Source organism: Narcine bancroftii, chromosome 12 (genome assembly GCF_036971445.1).
Source record: "Narcine bancroftii isolate sNarBan1 chromosome 12, sNarBan1.hap1, whole genome shotgun sequence".
Taxonomy (NCBI): Eukaryota; Metazoa; Chordata; class Chondrichthyes; order Torpediniformes; family Narcinidae; genus Narcine; species Narcine bancroftii.
The window spans coordinates 84,067,723-84,093,998 of NC_091480.1; the positions used below are offsets into that span (position 1 = coordinate 84,067,723).

At 44.0% G+C, this 26,276-nt stretch overlaps 2 protein-coding genes across 4 annotated transcripts in view; both read left to right on the forward strand.

The window, feature by feature from the left end:
* Positions 1 to 1,313, forward strand: part of psme3 (proteasome activator subunit 3) — a 42,422-nt gene extending 41,109 nt beyond the window's left edge. For all 3 annotated transcript variants that reach the window (XM_069907295.1, XM_069907296.1, XM_069907298.1), the window contains one exon: positions 118 to 1,313. In XM_069907295.1, the coding sequence (XP_069763396.1) occupies positions 118 to 131 (14 nt within the window). In that variant the 3' untranslated portion in view covers positions 132 to 1,313. The remainder of the gene's footprint in view (positions 1 to 117) is intronic.
* A 9,569-nt stretch (positions 1,314 to 10,882) lies between these two features.
* LOC138747750 (amine oxidase [copper-containing] 3-like) lies at positions 10,883 to 25,936 on the forward strand. The gene is made up of 4 exons (XM_069907301.1): positions 10,883 to 12,636; positions 18,532 to 18,820; positions 20,338 to 20,467; positions 22,831 to 25,936. The coding sequence occupies exons 1-4, from the start codon at positions 11,064 to 11,066 to the stop codon at positions 23,092 to 23,094; spliced, it is 2,256 nt and encodes a 751-aa protein (XP_069763402.1). The 5' UTR covers positions 10,883 to 11,063; the 3' UTR covers positions 23,095 to 25,936.
* The last annotated feature ends 340 nt before the right edge of the window (positions 25,937 to 26,276 follow it).

The window sequence follows — 26,276 nt, forward strand, 5'->3', positions numbered from 1 at the left end:
CCCATCTTTTATTTGAATCCATGTGAATGAAGAGAGATCGATCGACTTGCTATTCATGCATTTCCGGGGAAGAGTAGAAGTTATAAAATTTACAGCCTCACATTTTTCCCCCAACAGGTAACGTTACATGACATGATCCTCAAAAACATTGAAAAAATCAAACGACCCAGGAACAGCAATGCAGATGCACTGTATTAACAGGCATGCCACGTAAAATGGAATCTGACATTGGTAAACCCAAATATAAGACCATGATTGCCTTGGCTTGTTGCGTGAGATTGGTCTTGCTGCCGTAGAAAGAATTTGGTGGAAAGTGAAGCGCAGGGTTGGTTGCATTTTTGTGAAGTAACTGATAAGAATTTCCATTCTTTTATTTTTGTGATGTTTAAGAGGTTTTTTTTTAAATCCTCAGGACTCTTCCCATTTTGATCTACAGAATCTCTATGTAATATACAGTATTAGTGATCTTAGAAATGAATTCTGTTTAAAAGCAGGTTTTATTTCAAAAAGTCGTATTTTTAACATCCATTAAAAGCTCTGATTCACAAAAGCTGATGTACAAAATATCCTGTAAATTCTGAATGGTTATTCATGTACAACTTTTCTGTCCAGGGAGAAACTCACAAAACACAAGTCACATGAATGCAGGCAGCATATTATATATAAAAAAGAGGAATTATTGCACCGTATTTTATATATCATTTGTTCCTTTTCCCTGTCCTAATCACCTGCACACACAGTTTCTTTCAGAAGGAAGTTATTTGAAAAGGTTCTTTTAAAACGAAAAGTTGTGCTGCATGCGTAGCGTGTGCCTCCATAATGGGGCCAAGTGAAGTTACAAATTCAACGCAAATTACGTACCTCTGTGATTGTTCTAATTAACCCTGAATTAGAATACTGAGCATTAGTTTCTCTGCTTTCAGCTTCCCTTGTGAAGTTAACCCCCCCCCCCCCCCCAACTTCCACCCGGTTTTAAATTCCATCTCTGCACTTTGCCAGGAACCGTCCGATCACTTTTTCCCCCTCCAGGATTTGTGGATGTTGTGCTCACGAGTCAGTGGTTTGATTATGGAAGGGGTGAGTGGGGAGGGAGAGAAATTTGCAAGACATAAAAATTTCTATTGAGCCCAACCTTCAAAATGTGACAACTATAAAACCACATTTAAAACAAATAAAACTTGCTTCCTAGAGAATTTGTTTTGAGGTCTGCGTATAATGATACTATCCAGTAAGTGTTTTTATATAAAAATCTGTTTACATAAGTGTTACAGAAGAGATAACATTAAAGACAACAAAAATGCTTTAATGTGGAATGATATAATGGTGTTATTGTGCCAGTTTATATATTGTGTTTATAAAACCAATTAATATGAACCAGATTTTTCTGAAAGGAAGCTTTCTCTAAGAGTATAAAAGCAAATAACTACAGGTTCTGGAAGGGTGAATTGAGAGGAGAAAATGTTGGAAAGGTTCAGGAGAAGGAAAACCAGAATTAGCCTTTTACGTTGATGGCCTTTCACGAAAAGTAAAATACAAAAGTTTGCAGACACTGGATGAAATGAAAACATAATGCTGGAGAAACTCGGCCGTTCAGTGTACTTTAAGCCTGAAATTTTGGTTATATATCTTTCTCTCTGGTCTATAAAGTACACTGTTTGACCAGCTGAGTTTCTCCAGCATTGTGTTTTTACTACGCCCTTTCACCAGAAATGTTTATTTTACTTCTTTAGATCCTGCCCAATAATGCAGGTATCTCCAATGTTTTTAATCTTAATTAAAAATAACACTACCCCTTAGTTTTATGCATCTAATTTTGGCTCGTTTAATTTGCTCTTCTACATCTTACTCTCATGCTTGCCCTTGCATTAACTGGATATCCAAAACCAATGAAGTATGGCAGAAGCTGCCATACTTATTTGTTAGTAACTTATTCTCTGATTTCTCAAAGAAATATAAAAATCTCTAGGTGCAAACAAAGTGGTTAAAATTTGAGGTGATCTGCATATGATCTGATCATATTTTGTTTGAGAAGCTGAGAGGCTCAAATGGAATTTACCTGTGTCCATTCTGAGCAAATTTTTAGTTCTGACACTTGCAAATCATTACCATGTAGTTGATGCCATATTAACAGCAGCAAAAGGCTTTGTTATAGTTGTCTGCTGTAGTGATTTAGTTTGAACAGTGTGATACGTAGGTTGCTTGCAACAATAATTTTTAATCTGAGATTTTCAGGACCGGGTACTTTCATCAAAAATCCCTTGTACACTATTGTTGCCCCTTTTGTAAATATGAGCCAGTGCTTCTGACCACAGCAGTCAGAAGTCAATGCAGTTAATGTTGAAATGTGCCTCTCTGGGTAACAGGACCTCATGTTCTGCATCCTTGCTTGGAACTTCTGCTCTGTTGCACAACTAAGACTGATTTAGTGTAGTGTCAAAATGTCTGAAGAATAATTGGAATATGGTGTTCAGTGCAGAGCAGCAAATTTTAAATAAATATTTGGACCTTGAACACCCAACTGAATTAAGAAAAACGTCTCTTTAATGAATCCTATTTTCCATTACTTTTCCAAGAGCAAAAACTACAATTTGTGCAGTCGATGGTCAACTTTGACCTGCAAATCTGATTTGTGTGTGGCCATTCTAAAGTGCTTAGTTTTGCATCATTCCAGAAATATGTATTCCCCCTATAGGGAGGGAAGCTAATATTGTGAACAGTGTGGGAGGATGTTGGTTTTCATGAAAACACTATGTTTTGCCTTTGCAGCTGTTTCAGTTTATTTTAGTGGGTTCAAAGGTTGGGTGGCTATAATTTGGAAACCTAGCAGTAGGCTTTTCAGCCCTTTGAGCTTGTCCCACCACTCAATATGGTAATAGCTGATCATCTATCTCAATACCACATTCCCATTCCTGTCTCACTTCATCTCCATTAAATCATTTTCAATCTGGTGAAAGACTGAAGTCTGCTGACGCAGTGATTGTAGTAAAAACACATAGAAATGCTGGAGTAACTCAGCCGGCCTCACATTGTCCATAGAAGGTAAAGATATATTAATGACGTTTTAGGCCTGAGCCCTTAAAGGTAAAAGTGAGTAGTTCTTAACCTTTTTCTTTCCACTCACATATCACTTTAAGTATTCCCATTGCCATCGGTGCTCTGTGATTGTTAAGGGATTGCTTAGGGTGGTATGTGAGTGGGAAGGTTGAGAATCACTGCTCTAGACCCAATTGTTACTGAAATATTTTGCTTGAGAAAAATTAATTGGCCCATTTCCTTTGGCGTTATGAAACTTTGCACATAATGAATCAATGAGGTATGATTAAAACAGTGGTTTTCAACCTTTTTCTTTCCAGCCACATACCATCTTAACTAATCCCTTACTAATCACAGAACACCTAATGCAGAGGGAAGTGGTATGTGAGTGGGGAAAAAAGGTTGTGAACCACTGGTGTATTAAAAAAGCAGCCAGGCGTCTGTTGCTCTGTGTTCCTTCCCCTGGCCTTTCTTCCCTCCTCTCCATTCTTTTAATTCAGGCACCTCCCTGCTTCTTACTCGTACCTTGAAGAAGGGCTCAGATTCAAAACGTTGGTTATGAATCTTTACCTCCTATGATAAAGACTGCAGAGTTCCTCCAGCATTTCTGTGTTTTTACTATCGTTTTTAATCCATGTCATTATTTTTTATCCCATATTCTTTATTTCACTAATGATCTATGGTCAAATATTCACAAATTCTTCTATATCTATTCCATGGACCAAGAAGGATGGTCAAATATAAATTTCCCCTTCATGAATCCATGCTGATGTTCTCTGATCTCTGATATTTTTTGAAGTGTCCTGTTATTGCATCCTTTATAATTGACTAGCATTTTCTGTCCTGCTGGTGTTAAGGTAATTGGTTTAAACTAACCATGCCAATCAACGCTTCCACTATTTCCAGTGCTCCTGCTCTTGGAATCCAGAATGCAGATTGTCAGGCTGTGGATTTATCAGCTCACTAAGCCATTGATTTCTCTAGCAAATTTTTGGTTCCCCAGAATTTCTGGGAAGTTGCGTGCGTCTCTTTCTGTGACAACGAAATTACATAATGGCACGGATCAGCTGAGTTGCTCGAGGCAACACTGATGGCAAGAAAATCGCATGTTGGAGGAACTCTGCAGGTCTCACAGCATCCACAGGAGGTCAAGACGTATAAACCAATGTTTCGGGCTGGATCCCTTCAAGGTATGAGTGAAAAGCAGGCAGGTGCCTGAATTAAAAGGGTGGGGAATACAGGAAGAAAGGGCAGGGGGAGGAGCACAGACAAAAGGTGATCATTGGACATAGGAGGACAGGAGTGGAAAGTTGAGAATTGATTGGTGGAGGAAGTGGCTCTGTGAATGCAGACCTGGAGAAAATGAGAAATAGGGATAGTGGAGCAAGAGGGAGGCTAATGGTAACCGGAGAAGTCGATGTTAATGTTATACTGTTTATTTAAACATACAGCACAGTAACAGTCCATTTTGGCCCACAAGTCCATGCTGTCCCCTCAGTGCACCCCCAATTATCCACCCCCCTGGTACATTTTTGAACAGTGGGAGGAAACCAGAGCCCCCAGAGAAAAGCCACACAGACACAGGGAGAATGGACAAACTTTCCAGACAACATGGGGTTATATATAACCCCGGTCCCGTCCCAATCACTGGCGCAGTAAATGAGTTACGCTGCTATGCCAACTGTGCTACCTTTTGGAGGGGGCCCAAACAGAATATGAGGTGGTGTTCTTCCAACTTGCAGGTAGTCTCAGCCCGGTAGTGCATGAGACCATGGAAAGACATGTTGTCTTGGGAATTGAAATGGAAGGCCACTGGGAAATGCACAATGTGGCGCCGGACAGACCTGAGGTGCTCAACAAAGTCTGCGCCCAGTCTCCAATGAAGAGGAGGCCACAAAAGGAACTCTTGATGCAATAGATGGCCCCTCCAGATACACAAGTAAAGTGTTGTTCCCTTTGGCAGGACTTTGGAGCCCCAAATGGTGGTATGGGGGGAGGTGTGGACCCCCGCCCCCCCCCCCCCCCACAAGAGCAGCACTTCCTGTGGTCACAGGGATTGGTGCCATGGGGTGATTGGTAGGAAGGGAGGAGTGGCTGAGATAGTCACAGATTGAGCAATCCCTGAAGAAGACAGAGGGGTGTGTTTGATGGTGGGATCATGTAATAAGTGGCAGAGTTGAATGTAGAGACTAGTAGGGTGGTAGGTAAGGACAAGAGGAATCTGTCCTAGTTGACCATGGGAGCAGAGGGAGCCAGGGCAGATGTGCGGGTTATGGAGGATATGTGGGTGAGGGCCGAGTTGAGGGGAAACCACAATTTTTGAGGTCATCTCTGATGATCTGGCATGGAAGACCTTGTCAAGGTAGCTGTGGGAGTGTGAAGAGGTGTCGTCGAGATACCTCAAGTACACCTCTTCACGCTCTGTCAGGATTCCATTCCTTTCTCACATTCCTCCATCTCCGTCGCATCTATTCCCAGGATAAGGTCTTCCACGTCAGATCATCTGAGATGTCCTCCTTCAAAAAATATGGATGATGTTTGGGTCATCAGGTGCTAATTAGTTTGATTGGAGTTGTCCATCTTATTGTTATAGGGCATACCTGGGGAATTTTCCACATTGACTGATAGAGGCCAATGTTGTAACTGCACTGCCATAACTTGGCTATTGGTGGTTCTGGAGAAGATCATCAATGCAACAGCCTAATACTCCTAACCATTTATTGATAGAAGATAGGGTGGGTGGTATTAACTGAAAACAGGCTGTGTGGTGCTGGGAGTCTCGAGCTACAAGATGGATCATCAATTCAGTGCGACTGATTGAATATGGTTTTGAACACTAGCTGTTTCAATGACCCTCACGTGCTAGTCCTTCACAGTTAATGTGGAGCAAAGATTTAGCATCTTAACACAGACACCACATGAAAAAACCCAGGCAGATGTGGAGTATTTATTGGCTTTAATTTTATTGTTTAAAATTCTTAAGTGATTTGTTTTACAGTTTGTTCCATACAAAAGAAAAAAATGTAAGTCAAAAATAGTTGAATGAATGTTAAAATATTTACTGTGCCTTTTGTTTATTTGTTATATCAGATTAATAAGGGACAAAACTATGTTCAGGGTGGGACATGTTTATGAGGTGTTGCATAAGTGGACTAAGTATTGGTCAATTGATGGCCACATTGTTTTAGATGGCAAATTTGTGAAAGACAGGTTAAGATATGCTGGAGAAACTGGTTCAGGCAGCGTCCACATATAGAAATAAACAGTCAGTGATTCAGGTTGGATCCCCTTCTTCAGGTCTCAATATAAGGTCCTGGTCTGAAAGATTTCTATCCATGGCTGCTACCTGATCTTGCTGAGTTCCTCCAACTTTGCATTTAAGGTTCCACCACCTGTATTTTTTGTGATTTTTATATATAAAATGTATAATTATATACTATATAGAGAGTAGAGAAAACCAAGTTTGGAGGTCATAAAGACACAAGGGAGCTGAGAGCAGGGGCAAAGTTGAGCGACGGTTTGGGCACACAGAAAGTGGAAACAGATCAGTTCAGTTTCATGTATTTGGGGCTGAATTAGCAGAAGGTTGATGTACACACAACTACTCTTGAAATCTGAGATTAAGGAAATAAAAACATAAGAAACTGGAGCCGAGGGAGGCCATCTGGCCTGTGGCGCCTGCTCAATCTATCAATTAGATCATGGTTGCTCCACCTACCTGCCTTTTCTCCATAGCCATAGTTCCCCTATGATCAGTCATCTCGGGGGGTGGTAGGGAAGAAGGGCACTCTACTCACATCAGAATGAGGGGTCCAGTCCCTAGAGAGCTCGGTGGACTTTAAGGCTGCATCCTCCATTGTGATTGCAATCCGGGCCACGTCCTCTAGTTTTTCTACCCCTTGCTCGAGCAAGCGCAGCCTCACTTCATTCGATCGGAGCCCGGCCACATAGGCATCCCGGATGAGATCATTTGTGATCTCGGCAGCAGTTTTGTCCACACAGTTACAGTCCTTGCCCAACGCCTTTAATACTTGTAAATATGCCCTGGTGGACTCGCCGAGCTGTTGTTTCCTCGACGCAAGCACGAGCCGGGCATGAACTCTGTTCACCGGTTGATTATACAGTTCTTTCAGTACCTTTATGGCTGCAGTGTAAGTGGTCTCATCCTGGATGTTCTCGTAGACTCTCAAGGACACCATAGACAGCAATGCTGTTAGACGTTGGTTATCCTCCTCCACCTCAATGAATCTCAGGAAGTTTTCAAAGTTCAGCAGCCAGAAGTTAAAGGCTTTGAAGGCTGTAGCTAACTGTGGGTCGATATCAAGTTTTTCTGGCCGAGTTAAACGCTCCATACCTTTCAAAAAAAATTCTTTTTGCTAATAAAATTGTAGAGCTCGTCGAAAGAACCAAAGACTTGTTGATCCAAACCAAGGCTTTTATTAGCAAAAGTCAGGTGGCCGACCAGTCCGGAATGATCCGACCTGGCTAGGGACACAACCCTTTAAGGCCCAGACAGTAGGCGTGGCTTAGCTCTCAGCACAGTCTAGATACAGTAACTATATACACTATATACATTGGTGATAGATCTGTACTATCACACCCTACTATGCAAAAATCTGTCTGACTTAAATTCCTTCAATGAGGTTAACCTCTGCTGCATTCTTGAACAGAGAATTTCAGATTGACTATGCAGAGGAAGGTCGTTCATCGATCTGTCTAAAATTTACTCCCCCAAATCGAGGTTATTTCCCCTATTCTTGCCTCCACATGGAAACAATTTTCCTGCTTCAATCTAATCTATCCTTTTGATTTTTTTTTCTTTAAAATCTATAAAATCAAATTTTCATTCTTCTGAACTCCAGTGAGTATATTTCGAGGTGATTCAATCTCTTGTCATAGGCTGATCCAACTGTCTCTGGAATCGACCTGGTGCACCACCTCCAATACATCCTTCCTTAAGTAAGAAGACTGGGACTCCGGATGCGGCCTCATCTGTACCCTGTCTAGTTGTAGCAGAACCCCACAACTCTTTAAATTCCATCCCTCTATTAATGAAGGCCAACAGTCCATTTGCCGCCTTGATCGTCTGTTGCACCGACAAACCAAACATTTGTGATTCATGTGCAAGCAGTTCCATGTCCCCCTGCTCCACAATATGCTGCAATCTTTCGCTGTTTCACTAATAAATGGATCTTCTATTTTTCCTTCCAAATTACTTTGCATTTACCAATACTGTACTCCTGCCAGACCCATACGTACTCACTGAACCTATCTATATCTCTCTGCAGGCTCTCCCCATCCTCTGCACAATTTGCTTTATCACTCAGTGTAGTCGTGGGCAGACACGGATGCCCTGAACTTGCTCCCCTCTTCTAAATCAATGTATGTTGTGAACAGTAGTGGGCCCATCTTTGGCCCTTGTGCCACTCCACTCACCACTGATTGCCCAACCAGACAAGCATCCATTTATCCCAACTCTCTGCATTCTCTTGGTCCAGAGGTTCTCAACCTTTTTCTCTCTACTCACTTACCACTTTTAAGTATTCCCTATGCTCTGTGATTAGTAAGGGATTGCTTAAGGTGGTATGTGAATGGGAAGGGAAGGTTGAGAATCACTGCTCTAGACTCAATTTTTACTGAAATATTGTGCTTGAGAAAATTGTCATTGACCCATTTCCTTTGAAGTTATGAAACGATGCACATAACGAGTCAATTGGGTACAAACAGTGGTTTTCAAACTTTTACTGCCCAGATTAATCAAAACTTAATGTAAATGGAAGGAAAAAGGTTGAGAACCACTGGAACCAATCCTTTATCTGTGTTAATACATTATTTCCAACTCCATGTATCTTTATTCATTTATAAATAAGCTTTTGCCTTCTGGAAATCTAACATCACCGGTTCCCCTCCGTGCACTGCACTCATATCCTCAAAGAATTCTGGTAAATTTGTCCAACTTGACCTGGCCTTCGTGAATCCAGTTGGAACAATCTCTATCCAAGGATCTGGCTATATCTTCCACAATGATGGCTTCAAGCGTTTTCCCAACTGCAAACGTTGAGCTAACGAGCCGATAGTTAACTTTCGACGGCACCCTCTCTTAAACTGGCATTCAACCACGAGTGAGCATTCAACCCATCTCGTTTCACTGGACCACATCTGTGGTGACACGTTCCCTTTTGGGAAGTTGGCATTGTTGGTTCCACCCAGTGAGACCCAGAACTTTACTTTCTTTGGATTTCGGCGTGCGGCCAAGCCTATTGATGACCTTGGTATCCCTTTCCCGATACCTGTGCAAATGGGAGTCTCCCGTCGACTTGAACTTACCCCCGCAAAGTGGACAATTGAATGCCTCCGGCATTACAGCAGTAACAGGACGTTCAACGTATTCAGTTGACCGTGAGATGTCTTCAGACGTGGCAGCAAGGTACTGTCAATCCCTGTCTAGGTCAAGCCCGAGAATAACCCCTCAAGGAGAGCTGTCCAGCAGCAGCAGATGTGCTGGAGAAACAGCGGGCCACACAGTGCACTCTATTCAGCAGAGCTAAAGATGCGTAAACCTTCCAGGCTTGAGGAAAATCCAGCTCGGCGCTCGGGTGCCGCCCTACATTTTGCTCAAACCTCGAGGAAGAGACTGTGAGATTACTTCAATCGTGTTTTACTCCAGATGTTGGAATCTGGTGCCAAGAAAGAATTGCTGGAGGTAGAAATGGCCAGTCAACGTTTCGAGGCGGCGACGATAAGGACCCAGACATCAACTCGAGTTCCAGGTCAGGTCTGGCTTGCTGGGTTTCTGCAGCACGACCTTGTCTCGGTATCTCCGAAACGTCCTTTTTCTGGGTCTGATCGGCAGACTTCCGCTAACGGAATAAAAGTTGAACAAGTTTTGCTTTGCATCGCAATGTCTGATCTCCCATCGGACTGACATGAAATGATTTCAGGAGGATTGGAATCGTGATATTTCTCGTACTGACATGAAATGATTTCAGGAGGATTGGAATCCTGATATTTCTCGTTCTGACATGAAATGATTTCAGGAGGATTGGAATCGTGATATTTCTCGTACTGACATGAAATGATTTCAGGAGGATTGGAATCCTGATATTTCTCGTACTGACATGAAATGATTTCAGGAGGATTGGAATCCTGATATTTCTCGTACTGACATGAAATGATTTCAGGAGGATTGGAATCGTGATATTTCTCGTACTGACATGAAATGATTTCAGGAGGATTGGAATCGTGATATTTCTCGTTCTGACATGAAATGATTTCAGGAGGATTGGAATCGTGATATTTCTCGTACTGACATGAAATGATTTCAGGAGGATTGGAATCCTGATATTTCTCGTACTGACATGAAATGATTTCAGGAGGATTGGAATCCTGATATTTCTCATACTGACATGAAATGATTTCAGGAGGATTGGAATCCTGATATTTCTCGTACTGACATGAAATGATTTCAGGAGGATTGGAATCCTGATATTTCTCGTTCTGACATGAAATGATTTCAGGAGGATTGGAATCGTGATATTTCTCGTTCTGACATGAAATGATTTCAGGAGGATTGGAATCGTGATATTTCTCGTTCTGACATGAAATGATTTCAGGAGGATTGGAGTCGTGATATTTCTCGTTCTGACATGAAATGATTTCAGGAGGATTGGAATCCTGATATTTCCCAATTTCAGTCGCGATCCAAGCTTTCGCTCGCCCTTTCTCTCCAGGGACGCTGTCCGAGGCCCCGCAGCTTCTCTCATTCTCTGGGATAGTGGCGAATCTGATTTTTGTCCAAGTGAGAAGTTTGGATTTTCAGGGCAATGAAGCCAACCGAGGAAGTGCGTGAAGAGTTAACATTTCCAGAGCAATATAGGGATTGACACTCGCACGTCAACCAACTTGCAACCAACCCACTGCTTCGTGGGGCTGTTGCCAAAGAGAATCCGTCCGCTCGTTTCTTCCCTGCACTCAAAGCTGCAGCCACCACAAAGCCCCGTCGGTCGCCCGCTCGCTCCCCCGGGCTCATCATGAACTTGAAAGTTTTGTTCGCCGTCTTGGCGGTGGCTTTGGCGGCGATTATCGCTCTCAACTGGATCCTGGTGGTGGGCATGTCGAGGACGGCGACGTGTTCGTTGCCCGAAGCCACGCACCAGATCTATGACATGATGGAGCAGAGTGAGAAGAAGCAGCTGTTCGCCGATCTCTCTTTCCAGGAGCTGCTGCAGGTCGAGCGGTACCTGAAGGAGAACCTGGGCGTGACCCTGGTGAACTGCAGCCGGGCGAGCCCCTCGGATAACTACATCTACATGATCAAGTTGCAACTTCCCCGGAAGGAGGACGCCTTGAGGTTTCTAGACCGCGCAGGGGATCCGCCGAAGAGGGCAGCCCGAGCCGTGGTGGTCTTCGGGGCGCAGAGTGCGCCCAACATCACGGAATACATCGTGCGCCCCCTCCCCAACCCAGCCGACCACGTGGACGTCACTGCTCGCACCTACAAGAGTCTCCACTTCAACTCCCGGCCGCTGACCTCCCTGGAGTACCAGACCATGCAGTCGAAGATAGGCTTGGAGAAACTGTCGGAGATTCTCGGGGAGAGCGGGGGGCCCGAAGGGGTGGTCGCGGTCCCTCTGGACTCGGCCCCCCGCGGTTTTCAAACGGGCGACCGGGAAACTTGGCTGATGCTCCTGAGAAACGTGAGCGGCTTCTTCATGCACCCTCTGGGTCTGGAAACGCTGCTGGATCACAGCGCCAGGAACACCTCGAGGTGGGTCGTGAAGCAAGTGTTTTATAACGGCCAGTACTTCGACAGCGTCGACGAGCTGGTGACCCAGTACGAGAAGGGATCGGTGCGGAGGATCACCCGCAAAAGGAGTCGCTCCGACTTCAACTACGCCTCGCTGAAGCCCCGAGGGCACTTTGCCACCTATGGCCCTGTGCCACTGGAACCGCAGGGCCAGCGATACCACGTCCTGGACAATCACGTTCGGTACTTCGACTGGGACTTCGCGTTCGGCCACAGCCCCGAGAACGGGCTGCAGCTGTTTGATGTTCGGTTCCAGAACGAGCGGGTGGTCTACGAGCTGAGCCTGCAGGAGATCAACTCGGTTTACGGAGGAGAGACGCCGGCGTTAATGAGGTGCAAGTTCCTCGACTCCCACTACGGCATTGGGGCAAGCGCCAACGAGCTGGTGAGAGGGGTGGACTGTCCCTACACCGCCACGTTCGTCTCCACCGTCCACTTCATGAACAGCGACGGACCCGAGTGGACCAGGAATGCCATTTGTATCTTTGAGCACAATCGGGGAATCCCCCTCCGCCGCCACTTCGCCAACTGGTTCCCGCCCCACACCTACGGGGGGCTACTCGACAACGTGCTGGTCATCAGGTCAATAGCAACGGTGGGCAACTATGATTATCTCCTTGATTTCGTCTTCCACAACAACGGGGCGATCGAGGCCAAAGTGTCCCCCACCGGGTACGCCCTGACATCGTTCGCCCCCGAAGAAGCAGCCAAAGATTACGGGGGGAAACTCGAAGAGGACGTGTTGGGCAACGTTCACACTCACTTTTTGCACTTCAAAGCTGACCTGGATATTAGGGGTAGGTCAAGTTGATTGCACCGCCGTACACTTGGCAGCAGCTCCACGAATCACCTTCCTTTCGAAAAGAAAGTGGTGGAGGGGAATCAGAGCAGAGGTGAGGAGGAGGAGGGGGGGGGGATTGTTCTTGATCTCACATGCCCTCCTTAACAATGGAACAAATACGCTTCCCCCCCCCCCCTTCCTTTCTTTGCCCCTGTGCTCTGAAGTTTTAAACTTTGTCATCAAAACAATTCACAAGGGCACGTTCTAGATTTTATTCACTCGTGGTTACTTGTAGAAATTTCAGCTCTTTGTCCCCTCATTCCGGGGCACCGTTAGGACATTTGCTTTCACAGGTGTAGGTTGGTGCAGGTATAAGAGGTTGGAGTCTGTAGTTGCCATTCTCCCAATGAGGATCAGAGTTATGCCAATGGAAGAAGCCATGACGTGGCTGAAAACCAGCATAAAGCAGTAACACATCACCCAAATCATTAAAATGAAAGAGCGTGCTGGCCAGCCTAGTAATCTCAAAGGGACGGGTATTCTGACGACAGAAGAATTCTCATCATCGTGGAGAAATATCCCCAAAAGTATATCTGACAAATCAGAAACACTCTTCAGGAGGACAGTGTGGATATATCAATGACTGCTGTGTGCAGAACATTTCATGAACAGAAGTACAGAGGCTACACTACAATTTCTTCCCCATTTGTTAACTCCATTCATCTTTTGACAGCTGTTCCAGAGCGAATCAGGCAGTTCATAATTTTATATCATCAGTGCATTTTATTTCTACCTTCCAATTGGTCCCGACTGGTTCCCAACTCCATTTTATTTCTACCTTCCGATTGGTCCCGACTGGTTCCTATCTCCATTTCATTTCTACCTTCCGATTGGTCCCGACTGGTTCCCAACTCCATTTTATTTCTACCTTCCAATTGGTCCCGACTGGTTCCCAACTCCATTTTATTTCTACCTTCCAATTGGTCCCGACTGGTTCCCAACTCCATTTTATTTCTACCTTCCAATTGGTCCCGACTGGTTCCCAACTCCATTTTATTTCTACCTTCCAATTGGTCCCGACTGGTTCCCAACTCCATTTTATTTCTACCTTCCAATTGGTCCCGACTGGTTCCCAACTCCATTTTATTTCTACCTTCCGATTGGTCCCGACTGGTTCCCAACTCCATTTTATTTCTACCTTCCGATTGGTCCCGACTGGTTCCCAACTCCATTTTATTTCTACCTTCCGATTGGTCCCGACTGGTTCCCAACTCCCATTTTATTTCTACCTTCCGATTGGTCCCGACTGGTTCCCAACTCCATTTTATTTCTACTTTCCAATTGGTCCCGACTGGTTCCCAACTCCATTTTATTTCTACCTTCCAATTGGTCCCGACTGGTTCCCAACTCCATTTTATTTCTACCTTCCAATTGGTCCCGACTGGTTCCCAACTCCATTTTATTTCTACCTTCCAATTGGTCCCGACTGGTTCCCAACTCCATTTTATTTCTACCTTCCAATTGGTCCCGACTGGTTCCCAACTCCATTTTATTTCTACCTTCCAATTGGTCCCGACTGGTTCCCAACTCCATTTTATTTCTACCTGCCAATTGGTCCCGACTGGTTCCCAACTCCATTTTATTTCTACCTTCCAATTGGTCCCGACTGGTTCCCAACTCCATTTTATTTCTACCTTCCAATTGGTCCCGACTGGTTCCCAACTCCATTTTATTTCTACCTTCCAATTGGTCCCGACTGGTTCCCAACTCCATTTTATTTCTACCTTCCAATTGGTCCCGACTGGTTCCCAACTCCATTTTATTTCTACCTTCCAATTGGTCCCGACTGGTTCCCAACTCCATTTCATTTCTACCTTCCAATTGGTCCCGACTGGTTCCCAACTCCATTTTATTTCTACCTTCCAATTGGTCCCGACTGGTTCCCAACTCCATTTTATTTCTACCTTCCAATTGGTCCCGACTGGTTCCCAACTCCATTTTATTTCTACCTTCCGATTGGTCCCGACTGGTTCCCAACTCCATTTTATTTCTACCTTCCGATTGGTCCCGACTGGTTCCCAACTCCATTTTATTTCTACCTTCCAATTGGTCCCGACTGGTTCCCAACTCCATTGGTTTCCTCTGCTGCATGAAAATCTTTTGATCTCGTTATTCCAACGCATCTTTCTACAATCTCCCACGTTCCGCCCTCTGAAAACACAGCGGTGGACCAGTGAGGGGTTCGACAGCTGAGGGACTCACACAGGCTGTGGGTGACCTGCGTTTGGGGGACTCGCGTGGGCTACGGGCTGCTGTAGGCTGGCTCATGGGAACCAGGTATCAGAGCTTAGATTTGAGAGGGTGCTGAGGGCCAGAAGGGCTCCCAACGGGCGCTGAAAGCTTCGTGATCGTGTCGGCGGTTGAATCTGGAGCTCGGGCTGAATCAAACAGTAGTCTGTCCATTTGCAGAGGCTGTGGGAGCACTGAATGGGAATCAGTGACCCTAAAGGGACTCTCCTTGCTTCTCTTTCTCTAACTATAAGGGCAACACTAATAACGATCTTTACAGCAGGCAGAAGGCAATTTTCTGTAACGTTACACGTTTTGTACTATTACATGACATAAAGGAACGTAGAATATTGCAAAATTCCGCTGCCCTTGTCCAACCTTGCACTGACTCATTCACATGGACACCAGGGTCATCAAGCAACAGCTTGATTTCAGAAATCTCATCCACATCCTTGAAACGCTGCAAGGCTTGGCCCTTCACCATCCCTGAAAGTCGCTTTCACTGCCAGCCCAAATCCAGCAACTTCCATTTCGCAGATGATCATTTATTTTTATAATTCAAGATAACTCCTCTGCTTTGTCCTTCACTTTTCTGGTCCAAGTGACATGTTTACTAGATGACAACTCAACAAATCTAAGTCAGTTGTAGATAATTGTTTGCAGGTCACAGTAATAAATATTGCACAAACAAACATGACTTGGCAAGTGTCCCTTGAAAGATTGGTTTAAAAACACTTAAAAGTGATGGAACTCAAAATTGTGAGTCATTGATGAAATGGACTTGAGTCGTGGATTATCATTAATCCAGAGGATACTGAAAGAGGTTTGAGCAAAGAATTGTTATATATAAATTAGCCATCACTATTGAATTTATTGTAACAGTTGAAGTAATTTTATGGTCATTACTTTTGTAAGGTGTTTGTACATTCCCCGCCCTATCTGTATTGGTTTCTTCTGGGAGCTCCGGTTTCCTCCCACTGTTCAAAATGTAGGTCAATTTGGTGTAATTGGGCAGCACTGGCTCGTGGGCCAAGAGGATCTGTTACTGTGCTGTATGTCTCAATTTAAAAAAAAACTAAAAAAAGAAAATTAAGGATATTCAGAACATGATCGAACATCAAGGCCGAACCCACGTTTAAAATGTGTTCAACTTTTAAAAAAAATCAATTTTAAAAAAAACTAAAAAAAGAAAATTAAGGATATTCAGAACATGTTCGAACATCAAGGCCGAACCCACGTTTAAAATGTGTTCAACTTCTTAAAAAAATCAATGTGAATTGGTGGTATATTCACACTGAAAAGCTTACATATTCTTGAAGTTCTGACATGTTTAACATGGATGATAAACTGTTGGGGAAGTCTCAAATCAAACCTGCAATAAAAACAACAGATTTTCACATAAAGCAGATTGGAAATAATAAAACAGCCTTAACCAAAGGATAAAAGCAGAACTCTGGGAGGACACGACATGGGAGGAAGAGCAGACAATCCTCTGATTCTCGAGAGTTGATGGAGAGTTTTATAAATGCAAGTGACCCACATTTAGATAAATAGAACAAGTCTGATAATTTCACTCCTGTGTATAGTACAAAGAAGCATCAAAAGAAATACAAACATTTTTTGATCCAAGATGTCAAATACACATAGACCTCAGCTCCGTCTGCTGCAATATCGTGGATCTCCCAGTAGCCACCCATTTCAATTCCCCACCCTATTCTGCTGACGTGTCTGTCCAAGGTCTCATGCACTGCCTGAGTGAGACCACTTGCAAATTGGAGGAACAGCACCTCGTCTTCCATCTGGCGCCTTCCAACCGGATGCCATTAACATAATATTCTCTGGTTTCCATTAACTCCCCCCCCCCACCCCCTTCTTCTTCCCTCTGTTGCCTTCTCAGCTCTGTCTTGGTTATTGCCCGGATGATAACGCCATCTACAAATTTGCTGATTATACCATGGTGGTGGATTGTATAAAGAAAGGTGATGAGGCAGCTTAGAGAATAAAGATTGAAAACTTGGCTGAATGGTGCACCAGTAACAACCTCATACCCAATGTCACCAAAACTAAGGAGCAGATTGTTGACTTCAGGAAGGGAAAGCCAGGGGTTTACAATCCAGTGATCATTGGGGGGATCAGAGATGAGAGGGTGAGCAAATTTAACTTCTTGGGAGTCACTATCTCGGAGGATCTTTCCTGGACCCAACACACCAAAGGTATCGTGAAGAAAGCACGAAGAAAAAACTCTACTTCCTCAAGAGTTTGTGGAGGTTTGGTACAACACCAGAAACCCTGTCAAATTTCTACAGATATCTGGTGGAAAGTGGCTGCATTACGGTGTGGTATGGAAACACCAATACCCCTGAACATAAAGCCCTTCAAAAAGCAGTGGACGCAGTCCTACAGGGAGCACTGCTGTCACAGAGCAGCAGCAATCATCAAAGATCCACACCACCCAGCACATGCTCTGTTCTCACTGCTACCATCAGGTAAGAGGTGTAGGTCCCACAAGACTCACAGCTGCTACCCCTTCTTCATCAGACTCCTCAATAACAAAGTCAATCATGGACTCATTTAAGGACACTTTCATGTGCACTTTATTGATTTTGTTTTAAGTTTTCTTCGTATTAGCAGTTTACATTCATTATCTGTTTGCAGTTCTTTTATTTGTTTACATGTTTACGCTGTGTACTTCCAATAAGCAGTCATTCTGCCTGGCCCACAGGAAAAAGGAATCTCAGGGTTGTATGTGATGTCATGTATGTACTCTGACAATAATTCTGAAATACATCTAAATCTCTCTCTTTCCCTTTACCTCTGTCTTTCACAGAGTCAAATCAATTCTCTCCTTTCCAATTAACACCTTTTTTGACTATTAGTCTGGACTCCTCCCCCTCCCATTCATTCTTCTGTCTTTAATCAGATGTCTTCCTGTTTTTTGTTTGTGCCTTGAAGAAGGGCTGAGACGTCAGTAATACATCTTTACTTCCTGTGAATGCTGTGTGACTGGCTGAGATCCTGCAGCATTTTATCATCCAATATATATATATTCAATTAAAGAAGTATAAAGATTGAGAACGAGTGCTTCGAAAGAGGGCTGTTTTTATTAATTTAGATGCACAGCATGGTAACAGGCCCTTCCAGCCTATTAAATACACCCATTTGATCAATTGACCTTTCTAACCTGTACCTCTCTGGAATGTGGGAGTAAACCGGAGCACCCAGATGACACAGGGAGAACTCCTAACAGACAGTGTCGGATTCGAACTCTGGTTCCTGGCATGGTAATAGCATTACACTAATCTTATGAATGAAAATTAAGACATAACTCTTTCAAGCTTTTATTACAATAGCTTGTCTTTATTTGAAGGCACCCAATGGAATTGACTGAGGCTAATAGAGTGCATCATTTGTATGTAACAGAGCAATTTCATCTTTGCATTAATGCAAAACATGCAGAATGATTGCAACCTGGATGCATTTCAACTTTGAGCTCAAAGCACCCTGAACATTACAAATGCCTATTCCAAGATGAGCTAAAGCATGGCATATCTGGGAAATGAAGGTCTTTTTTTTCCCCACATTCTGCCATTCATTCATTTAATTTTGCCTTTCTCAATTTTAGGTACCTCTAACTCTTTTGAAGCAAAAGATGTTGAATATAAACTCAAATCTATCCCATGGAGACGTGACCAGAAGGTACATGTACCCACAGTGAAAAGAAAGATATTCGAGACGGAGAATGAAGCTGCTTTCAGAACTGGAACAAAAATGCCCAGATACCTGAATTTTGTAAACACGGCTAAGAAAAATAAATGGGGTCATTATCAAGGTTACAGGATTCAAGTGGTAAGCTTCAACCCTGACAGTGTACCAGAAGATAGTCCAGATGAAAAAGGCATCTCCTGGCAAAGGTATAAACTTTCCCTCATGCTCACTGAAGGTTCTTCTCCTGAGAATAATGGAAACTTTTATTATAAAAGTAAACGATGTTTCTAAGTACATGGTGTTTTTAATTGATCAATAATGAAAAGAAGTTACACAATGGGGATGTACTAAGATGAAAAAATGTGGCTAACTTGTATCTGTGTGCTCATACAAAATTCCACTTCAGATGTTTTATAATTATCTTGGAATTGACTTTAGGATAAGAATTATATTTGAATGTAGAAAAGGACATAAAGGAAGAAAGTATAGTGTAGTCACAGGTTTAAAAATCATTACCTCTGGTCCTCCTTCTCTCTTTGTCTATCCATTACTGTCCATTTTATAACCCCTCTTCTGATAGGAGAGAATCTGTGGTTATGCCTTCACAGATAACAGACATTCACAGGGTGGCACAGTCAGAATTATGGTTATTATTTAAATGGTGAAAAACTTGCAGCATGCTGTAGTGCAGAAGGACTTGGGAGGGCTTGTGCATGAATTACAAAAAGTTGGGTTGGAGGTACAACAAATGGAATGTTGGCCTTCGTCGCTACAGGAATTGAATTCAAGACCGGGGTGGGGGGGGGTGGGGTCATGCTGCAATTATACAAGGTACTGGTAAGGTCGTACCTGGAGTACTGGGTGCAGTTCTGGTCTCCGTACTTGAGGAAGGATATACTGGCCTTGAAGGCAGTCCAAAGGAGGTTCACCAGGTTGATCCTAGAGATGACGGGGTTGACCTACAAGGAGGATAATACTCACTCGAATTCAGAAGAATTAGAGGAGATCTGATAGAAACATAAAATTGTGAAACGGATATATAAGATAGAGGCAGGAAAATTGTTTTCACTGGTAGGTGAGACCAGAACTAGGGGACACAGCCTCAAGATTCAAGGGAGTAGATTTAAGATGCTGAGAAAAAACTGAGTAGTGAATCTCTGCCCAGGGAAGCGGTTAAGGCTACTTCATTAAACATATTTAAGGTTCAGTTAGACAGATTTTTACATAAAAAAAAGAATGAAGGGATATGGGGGAAAAAGCAGGTAGGTGGAGTTGAGTCAATGAACAGATCAGCCACTATCTTATTGAATGGTGGAGCAGGCTCGATGGGCCAGATGGCCAACTCCTGCTCCTAATTCTTATGTTCTTATGTTACAGGATCAGGGACCGCCATCTGAATCGGCATTGTCTGTAAGGAGTTCGTATGATCTCCCTGTATCTATGTGGGTTTCCTCCGGGAGCTCCAGTTTCCTTCAAAACGTACCAGATGTTGTAGGGCAATTGGGTGTAATTGGGCAGTACGGACTCATGGGCTGGAAGGGCCTGTTACCGTGCTGTATGCCAAAAAAATTCCTCTTTAGTCTGTTAGCTGAAAAGGAATGTTTTCCCGAGGATTAAAGCATACTGAAGAGTTATAAAGGAGGGGAAAAAAATGCATCAACATTTGAATCTGTTTACATTCCAGGGACAACTCCAGTAAAAAACATTGTTTTATCTATTGTAGATACCAGTTGGCAGTGACAAAACACAAAGATGGAGAACAAACAAGCAGCAGTATATACAATCAGAATAATATGTGGAATCCCCCCATTTATTTTGATGAGTTTATCAATGGCGAAAGCATTAAGAATGAGGTTTGTTCTTGAGTTTTACTGCAATAACTTGTTTGACCATTTATCCTTGACCTGCAGGGCGTGGATACAAATGTGATTCCCCAGATGGAGGAGTGGTGGGTGTCCCCCAAAATGAGGTGCTGTAACCTCCCCCCCCACCAATACGGTCATTGCCATTCTTGGCGATCAAACCCGCCCCATTCCCTCCCGTGTCCGTATTGTCTAGGTTGACGCACGCTAGCAACTCTCCACCCACCCCCGACCACGTCACAAGCATGTGTCAAGTGCCAGCAGCATCTAGTAACGCTTGACGCAATAAAAAGACCAGCTTCCCATCCCACGACAGAGGGATGGCCTCAATGAAAGGTTGGGTCCTGCCAGCAATGCCCCTCCCCCCCCCACCCCATCAACAGGTCAGTCCCTGCCAGCAACCCCCACCTCCCACCGTGGACAGGTTGGTCCCTGCCAACAAAACCACCCCATCGACAGGTCAGTCCCTGCCCCCCTCTAACTCGCTAATGCCCTCCTGCAATATATGTTCTGGCGCTGATCCTTGTGGGTATATAAAACCTGGGCATCTGATAGGCCATGCAATGTTGCAAGTCATGGTAAACCTTGCAGACGGAAAGCTCTCTGTTGGATAATCTGACATCAGACAGCACAGCTTGTATGATGCTACAAATAGTGCCAATAGGCTTTGGCAAAGAGGGTATTTTTGTTGGGCCCCATGTAGCATCAGAGAAACATCAAGCCATAGAGCTCCTTTTGGAGCAATGAGTCCACATGGAATATCATGCTCTTACACTAATCCTTCATCTCCCTGATTTGAGTTTCCTTTTGTTGTTCAATATTCCCTTTATTGTCATGTCATCATCATGTCTTGGCTTCGCGGACAAAGATTCAGGAAGGATCGTAGATGTGGGCACGTCCTTCGAGCCAGTGCAGTGGATTTTTTAGGTGGGGTGCAGTGTGCGCAATACTGGCCCCACCCTTTACACCTGGGGTTCATCTGCCACAACTCAACACGCTGGGACAATGACAGCTGGGTCGTAGGCATTGCATCAGAGTGTCCTTCTAGTTGGATTTCAAATCCGGGCAGATGGGGCTCGTTAGCCTTATCAGGCCATCCAGTTATACCGCCTGACACTTGGCCATGCCATGACGTAGCAAATTCAGTGAAAATGGGGGACACCGATGAGAAGGTGTTCCTATGGACACAGTAATGGAGGGTCCATTTGCAGTGACCTCTTGCCTGGCAACCTGGACAGTGGCCACACCAGGGTCAGCACCAGAACGAGCGTTAGAGGAGGGTAATAGGATAATCGGATGGGGCACAATCCAACAGTCGTAAACTCGATTAGTTTGAGGGGGAGGAGGGGTTTGCTGGTGGTTGCCTACCTGCCGAGCAGACGCAACCCTCCTCCGTCCCTCTGATGGAGCAGCTGAAAGTGCAGCTTTTATTGCATGTGGAGTCACTCGCCTGGTCAAGCTGGATGATGGTGACTCTTGATGTATGCTAGCGACGCGGGCGGGGGGCAGGTCTGATGGCGAGTGATGGCTGCGAGTGTAAGGAGCCCTTGGCTCCAACCATGGGCCACGCAGTGATCACTACACTGAGAAAGGAGAGGCGGTGTATTACGCGTGCACTTTCCCAGGGTGAGCAGGACCTCACCCGCCCCTCATAAAAATACATAAAGATGTAATATATTGAGTTTTTGTCAGTCATAAGGCAAGCAAAGAGTTGCCATGAGCATTGTCTGGCATCCCTAACAATAAGAAAAAGAAAATCCCATCAGAGGCACTGGGTGTCAGTGGATTTGGTTCCAGTGCTCCTGCAGCCATTCCTACTCAAAGCATTACAGCCCAAACTCCAGGTCCAAATCTCTGATACGATCAGGAAGCCTCCATCTGGGAGCACTTCTTGCCCTCAGCACCCTCTCGAAACCCAGCTCTGGTTCCCATGAAACAGCCTGTGCGAATCTTTCGACCACGAGTCGCTGACCGCCTGCCGCCTGTGTGGGTCTTTCAGGTGCTGAGCCACTTCCCCCAGCCCCCTCCCCCTCCCCACAAATTCTTATGCACCAGGGACAATATATAGTGCCAATTAATCTGCACATCTTTGGAATGTGGAAAGAAAGCAGAGCGCCCACGGGAACCCAAGATAGTCAAGAGAGATTATGCAAACTCCCAACAGGTTACTCTGGAGGTCAGGAGTGAAAACACTGCAGTGCAGAACTCCGCAGAAATATGCCCATGAATTTGATTATGACTCAGTGGTTTTCCAATCCTTCTGTCCACAAGGAATAATTGCATGATGTGTTAATGGGATTTTATTTTATTTGTGTTTCAAACAATCTAACAACATGCCTCTTGTATCGAAACAGGACCTAGTAGCCTGGATAACAGCTGGATTTCTTCACATCCCCCATGCAGAAGATGTTCCGAATACTGCTACAGTCGGAAATGGAGTTGGCTTATTTCTGAAACCACTCAACTATTTTAACAATGACCCTTCCGTTTATGCTCAAGATGCCGTGTACATCGATCCTTCCAAAGGAACAAATGAATGTGTGAATAACCCCATGGCTTGTCTATCAGACATTTCCTACTGTATACCGGACTTGCCAGAATTTACCTATGGACATTAACTGTTTCCAAGCAATTTGACTTCTTTACAGCAAGTAGCAATCTCTCACTCGCCATAACTTTTTACTGAACATGAAAAAATAACTTTTATAGGTCCTATAGTCCTATAGTCTATACTAAATTTTTTAATTTTACATGTAAATTTTAAAAAAAATTAGATACACAGCCTTTCTGGCCCATGAGCTCGTGCAGCCCAATTGACCTACAAATCCGGTATGTTTTTGAAGGGTGGGAGGAAACCGGAGGTCCCAGAGGAAACCCATGCAGTCACAGGGAGAAGTTACAAACTCCACGAAGACAGCTCTGGATTCCAACCCCGGTCGCTGGCATTTTCACAGCATTGTGCTGGCCACTACACGAACCGTGCCGCCTTTTAGACATGCAGCACGGTAACAGGCCCTTCCAGGCCATAAGCCAGTGCCGCCCAATTGCACTCAATTGAGCTACAGCCCCAGGTATGTTTTTGAAGGGTGGGAGGAAACCAGAACACCTGTAGAAAACCCACACAGACACAGGGAGAACATACAAACCCCCCCCCCCATTTGAAACCCCCCCCCCCCCCATCAGTCCCGATCACTGCCACATTGCACTAACTGTGCCTCTAGATGGGATTTATTTCATAGCTCAGTTGTTGCCTAGTTTTAAATACGTAATTAATCAAATGACAGAGGCCATAAAAGAGCAGCTTTTATAAATTCCTGGACTCAAGGAAATGGAGAGTTCCAGAGGCTCCATAAAAATTTCATCTGTTACATTTTAATTGCCAGAAAATCCTCCTGGGGATTCAGCTCCTTAAAAATTTCCCATGGATGTGCTTTCGTCGAAAATAGGCTTACAAGGTTGATAGGAGTTATTCCACCTGAATACTCCTAATTGGTTTAACGAGAGGCTGACACCGAAAGGAGTTAAATATTTATTCTCATCCAAAGATTGCAGTATTGGTAATAGTGTTTTGATTCACAAAACCACATCTCTGGTTTCTTACAACACAAATAATGGGAGATTAATGCACGAGATTGTTGAATCTTTGAGATGATTGCTGGGTAGTTTGGGGATTGAGTTCTGTGATGCTGTTCATTTAACATATGTACTTGTGTAATCGTTGATCCTGTGTAATATTTGACCCCGCTCCCCCATTCCTTTCTTTTGGCCCATATGACCTGTGTAAACGTTGACCCCCCTTTTTTTGGCCCCGACCGCCAGCCCAACCAAGCTCTTGACACCCTGGCCACTTGCCCTTCCGAGCTCCCAGTGACCCGGCCACCCTTCCACCGGAGCTCCCAACACCCCGGCTGTGAATCCTTCCCCCAGCCACCCACCTGAGCTCAGGAGGCCCTGAACGTGGACTCGCCATGCAAGCTGTCGACACCTTGAACAATGCAGGTACTTAACGCAGTCAAAAGTATGACCTATGTAAAAGTCGACCCCCCCCCCTCTCAATTTAACCTAAAAAACTGGTCCAAAAAAATTCAATGATTATGTGAGTATATACACTATCCTTAAGAAGGAATTAATCCATTGGTGAGTTACAGCAAGTTTCACATTACAAAACACCTGCAAAGAAAGTGGACCACTTTGCACCTAATTTGCCACACCTCCAACCCTGTACATAGATTTTATAAGATAAAGGTATCTCCTAAATGTTCTATTTAAAAATAAATATGCTCATCGTATCTTCCATAAATATCATGGAGTCAGTAAACTTGAAATTCCAGCGTAGTGGTTTTCAAACTATCCCCCCCCCCCACTCCAAACTCACATTCCACCATATGCTCTGTGATTAGTAAGGGATTGCTTAAGGTGGTACGTGGGTGGAAAGGAAAGGTTTGAAAGCCACTGTTTTAATCCTACCTCATTGACTCGTTATGTGCATGGTTTCATAAACTCCAAAGGAAATGGGCCAATGACAATTTTTCTCAAGCAAAATATTTCAGTAACAATTGGGTCTAGAGCAGTGGTTCGCCACCTTCCCTTCCCACTTATATCCCACCTTTACCAATCGCAGAGCATAGGAATTGCTTAAGGTGGAATGGGAGTTTGGGGGGCAGTTTGAAAACTAGGTCTAGTGCATAGACCTTTCAATCTGTGATTCCAAAGTGCGGCAGATTGCAGAGGTAAGGGACTATCTATAACAATAGAGCAAGTTATTTAGAGGGGGTGAACCAAGCCATAGCCCTTAAATCACTGCCAACTTGCCTCAATTCTACTCCTCTCTATGTTCTGTAATTGCTTCTCTCTCCCTCTCCCTCTCCATATCTCCTTCATTTTCTATATTGTGGCTGTGGAATATATCTTTCCCTCAGATCAGTGGCCTACTCTCCATGGATCTGCTAGCCAAGGATGCTGTCGAACAAGGACCTGCCACATGCTTCACAAGTGAAGCATGCAGGTTATAGATGTAATGTTCTTAAAAGAGAGGAAACCAAAATAATAATTCTTGAAGCAGACAAAGAATTTCTGGAAGCACCTCAGCAAGTCAGTCAACATCCATGGGTAGGAGTGGCCAGTCAGTATTTTGAGTCTGGATCCTTCATTAAGTCCCTCTGATGAATCTTTAACACTAGATTGTTTTGATTTTACAGTTTTTCTGATACTTCAGATCGGGCTACAATAGCTGGCCCATCAAAAGTATATGAAATCCAAATTCTGGACAATCATCCTTTAAATTTTAAACATATAAAGACATTTTTATCACTTCACTTCAAAATGTATTTTAATATGCATGCCAACATGAAAAACAAAAACACCAAGAAAGTATAATTGTTAATATAAGCAGGGAAAAATACATGTAATCCTCAGGATGTGTGTACTTTGCAAAAATTGGATAAATTTGGTAAATGCCAATGTGTTGGATATTTTATTTCCACTTCAAATAAGGCAATAATGGTCATAAACTATCTGAGTTCATGTGATGTGAGTGGGTGTAGTGGTCCCATGTGTGGATGTTACAGCCAGCAGGAAAGTTATCTACAACAATACTATGTCAAAACTTCCTGTTGATACCAAGAGCAAGGTGAGCGTTTGGATCTGTGTTTGCCTCCACTGGCCCTCTGGAATCTACCAACCTTTTTGTGGAGGAAACGGTAATCTCTATGAAAATTGATTTCCATTGATGAGATAATCCGTTACAGTCAGATCGCGTATGCTCATGCTCCATTCCACAGGGTAGGGACCAGCAGATCAT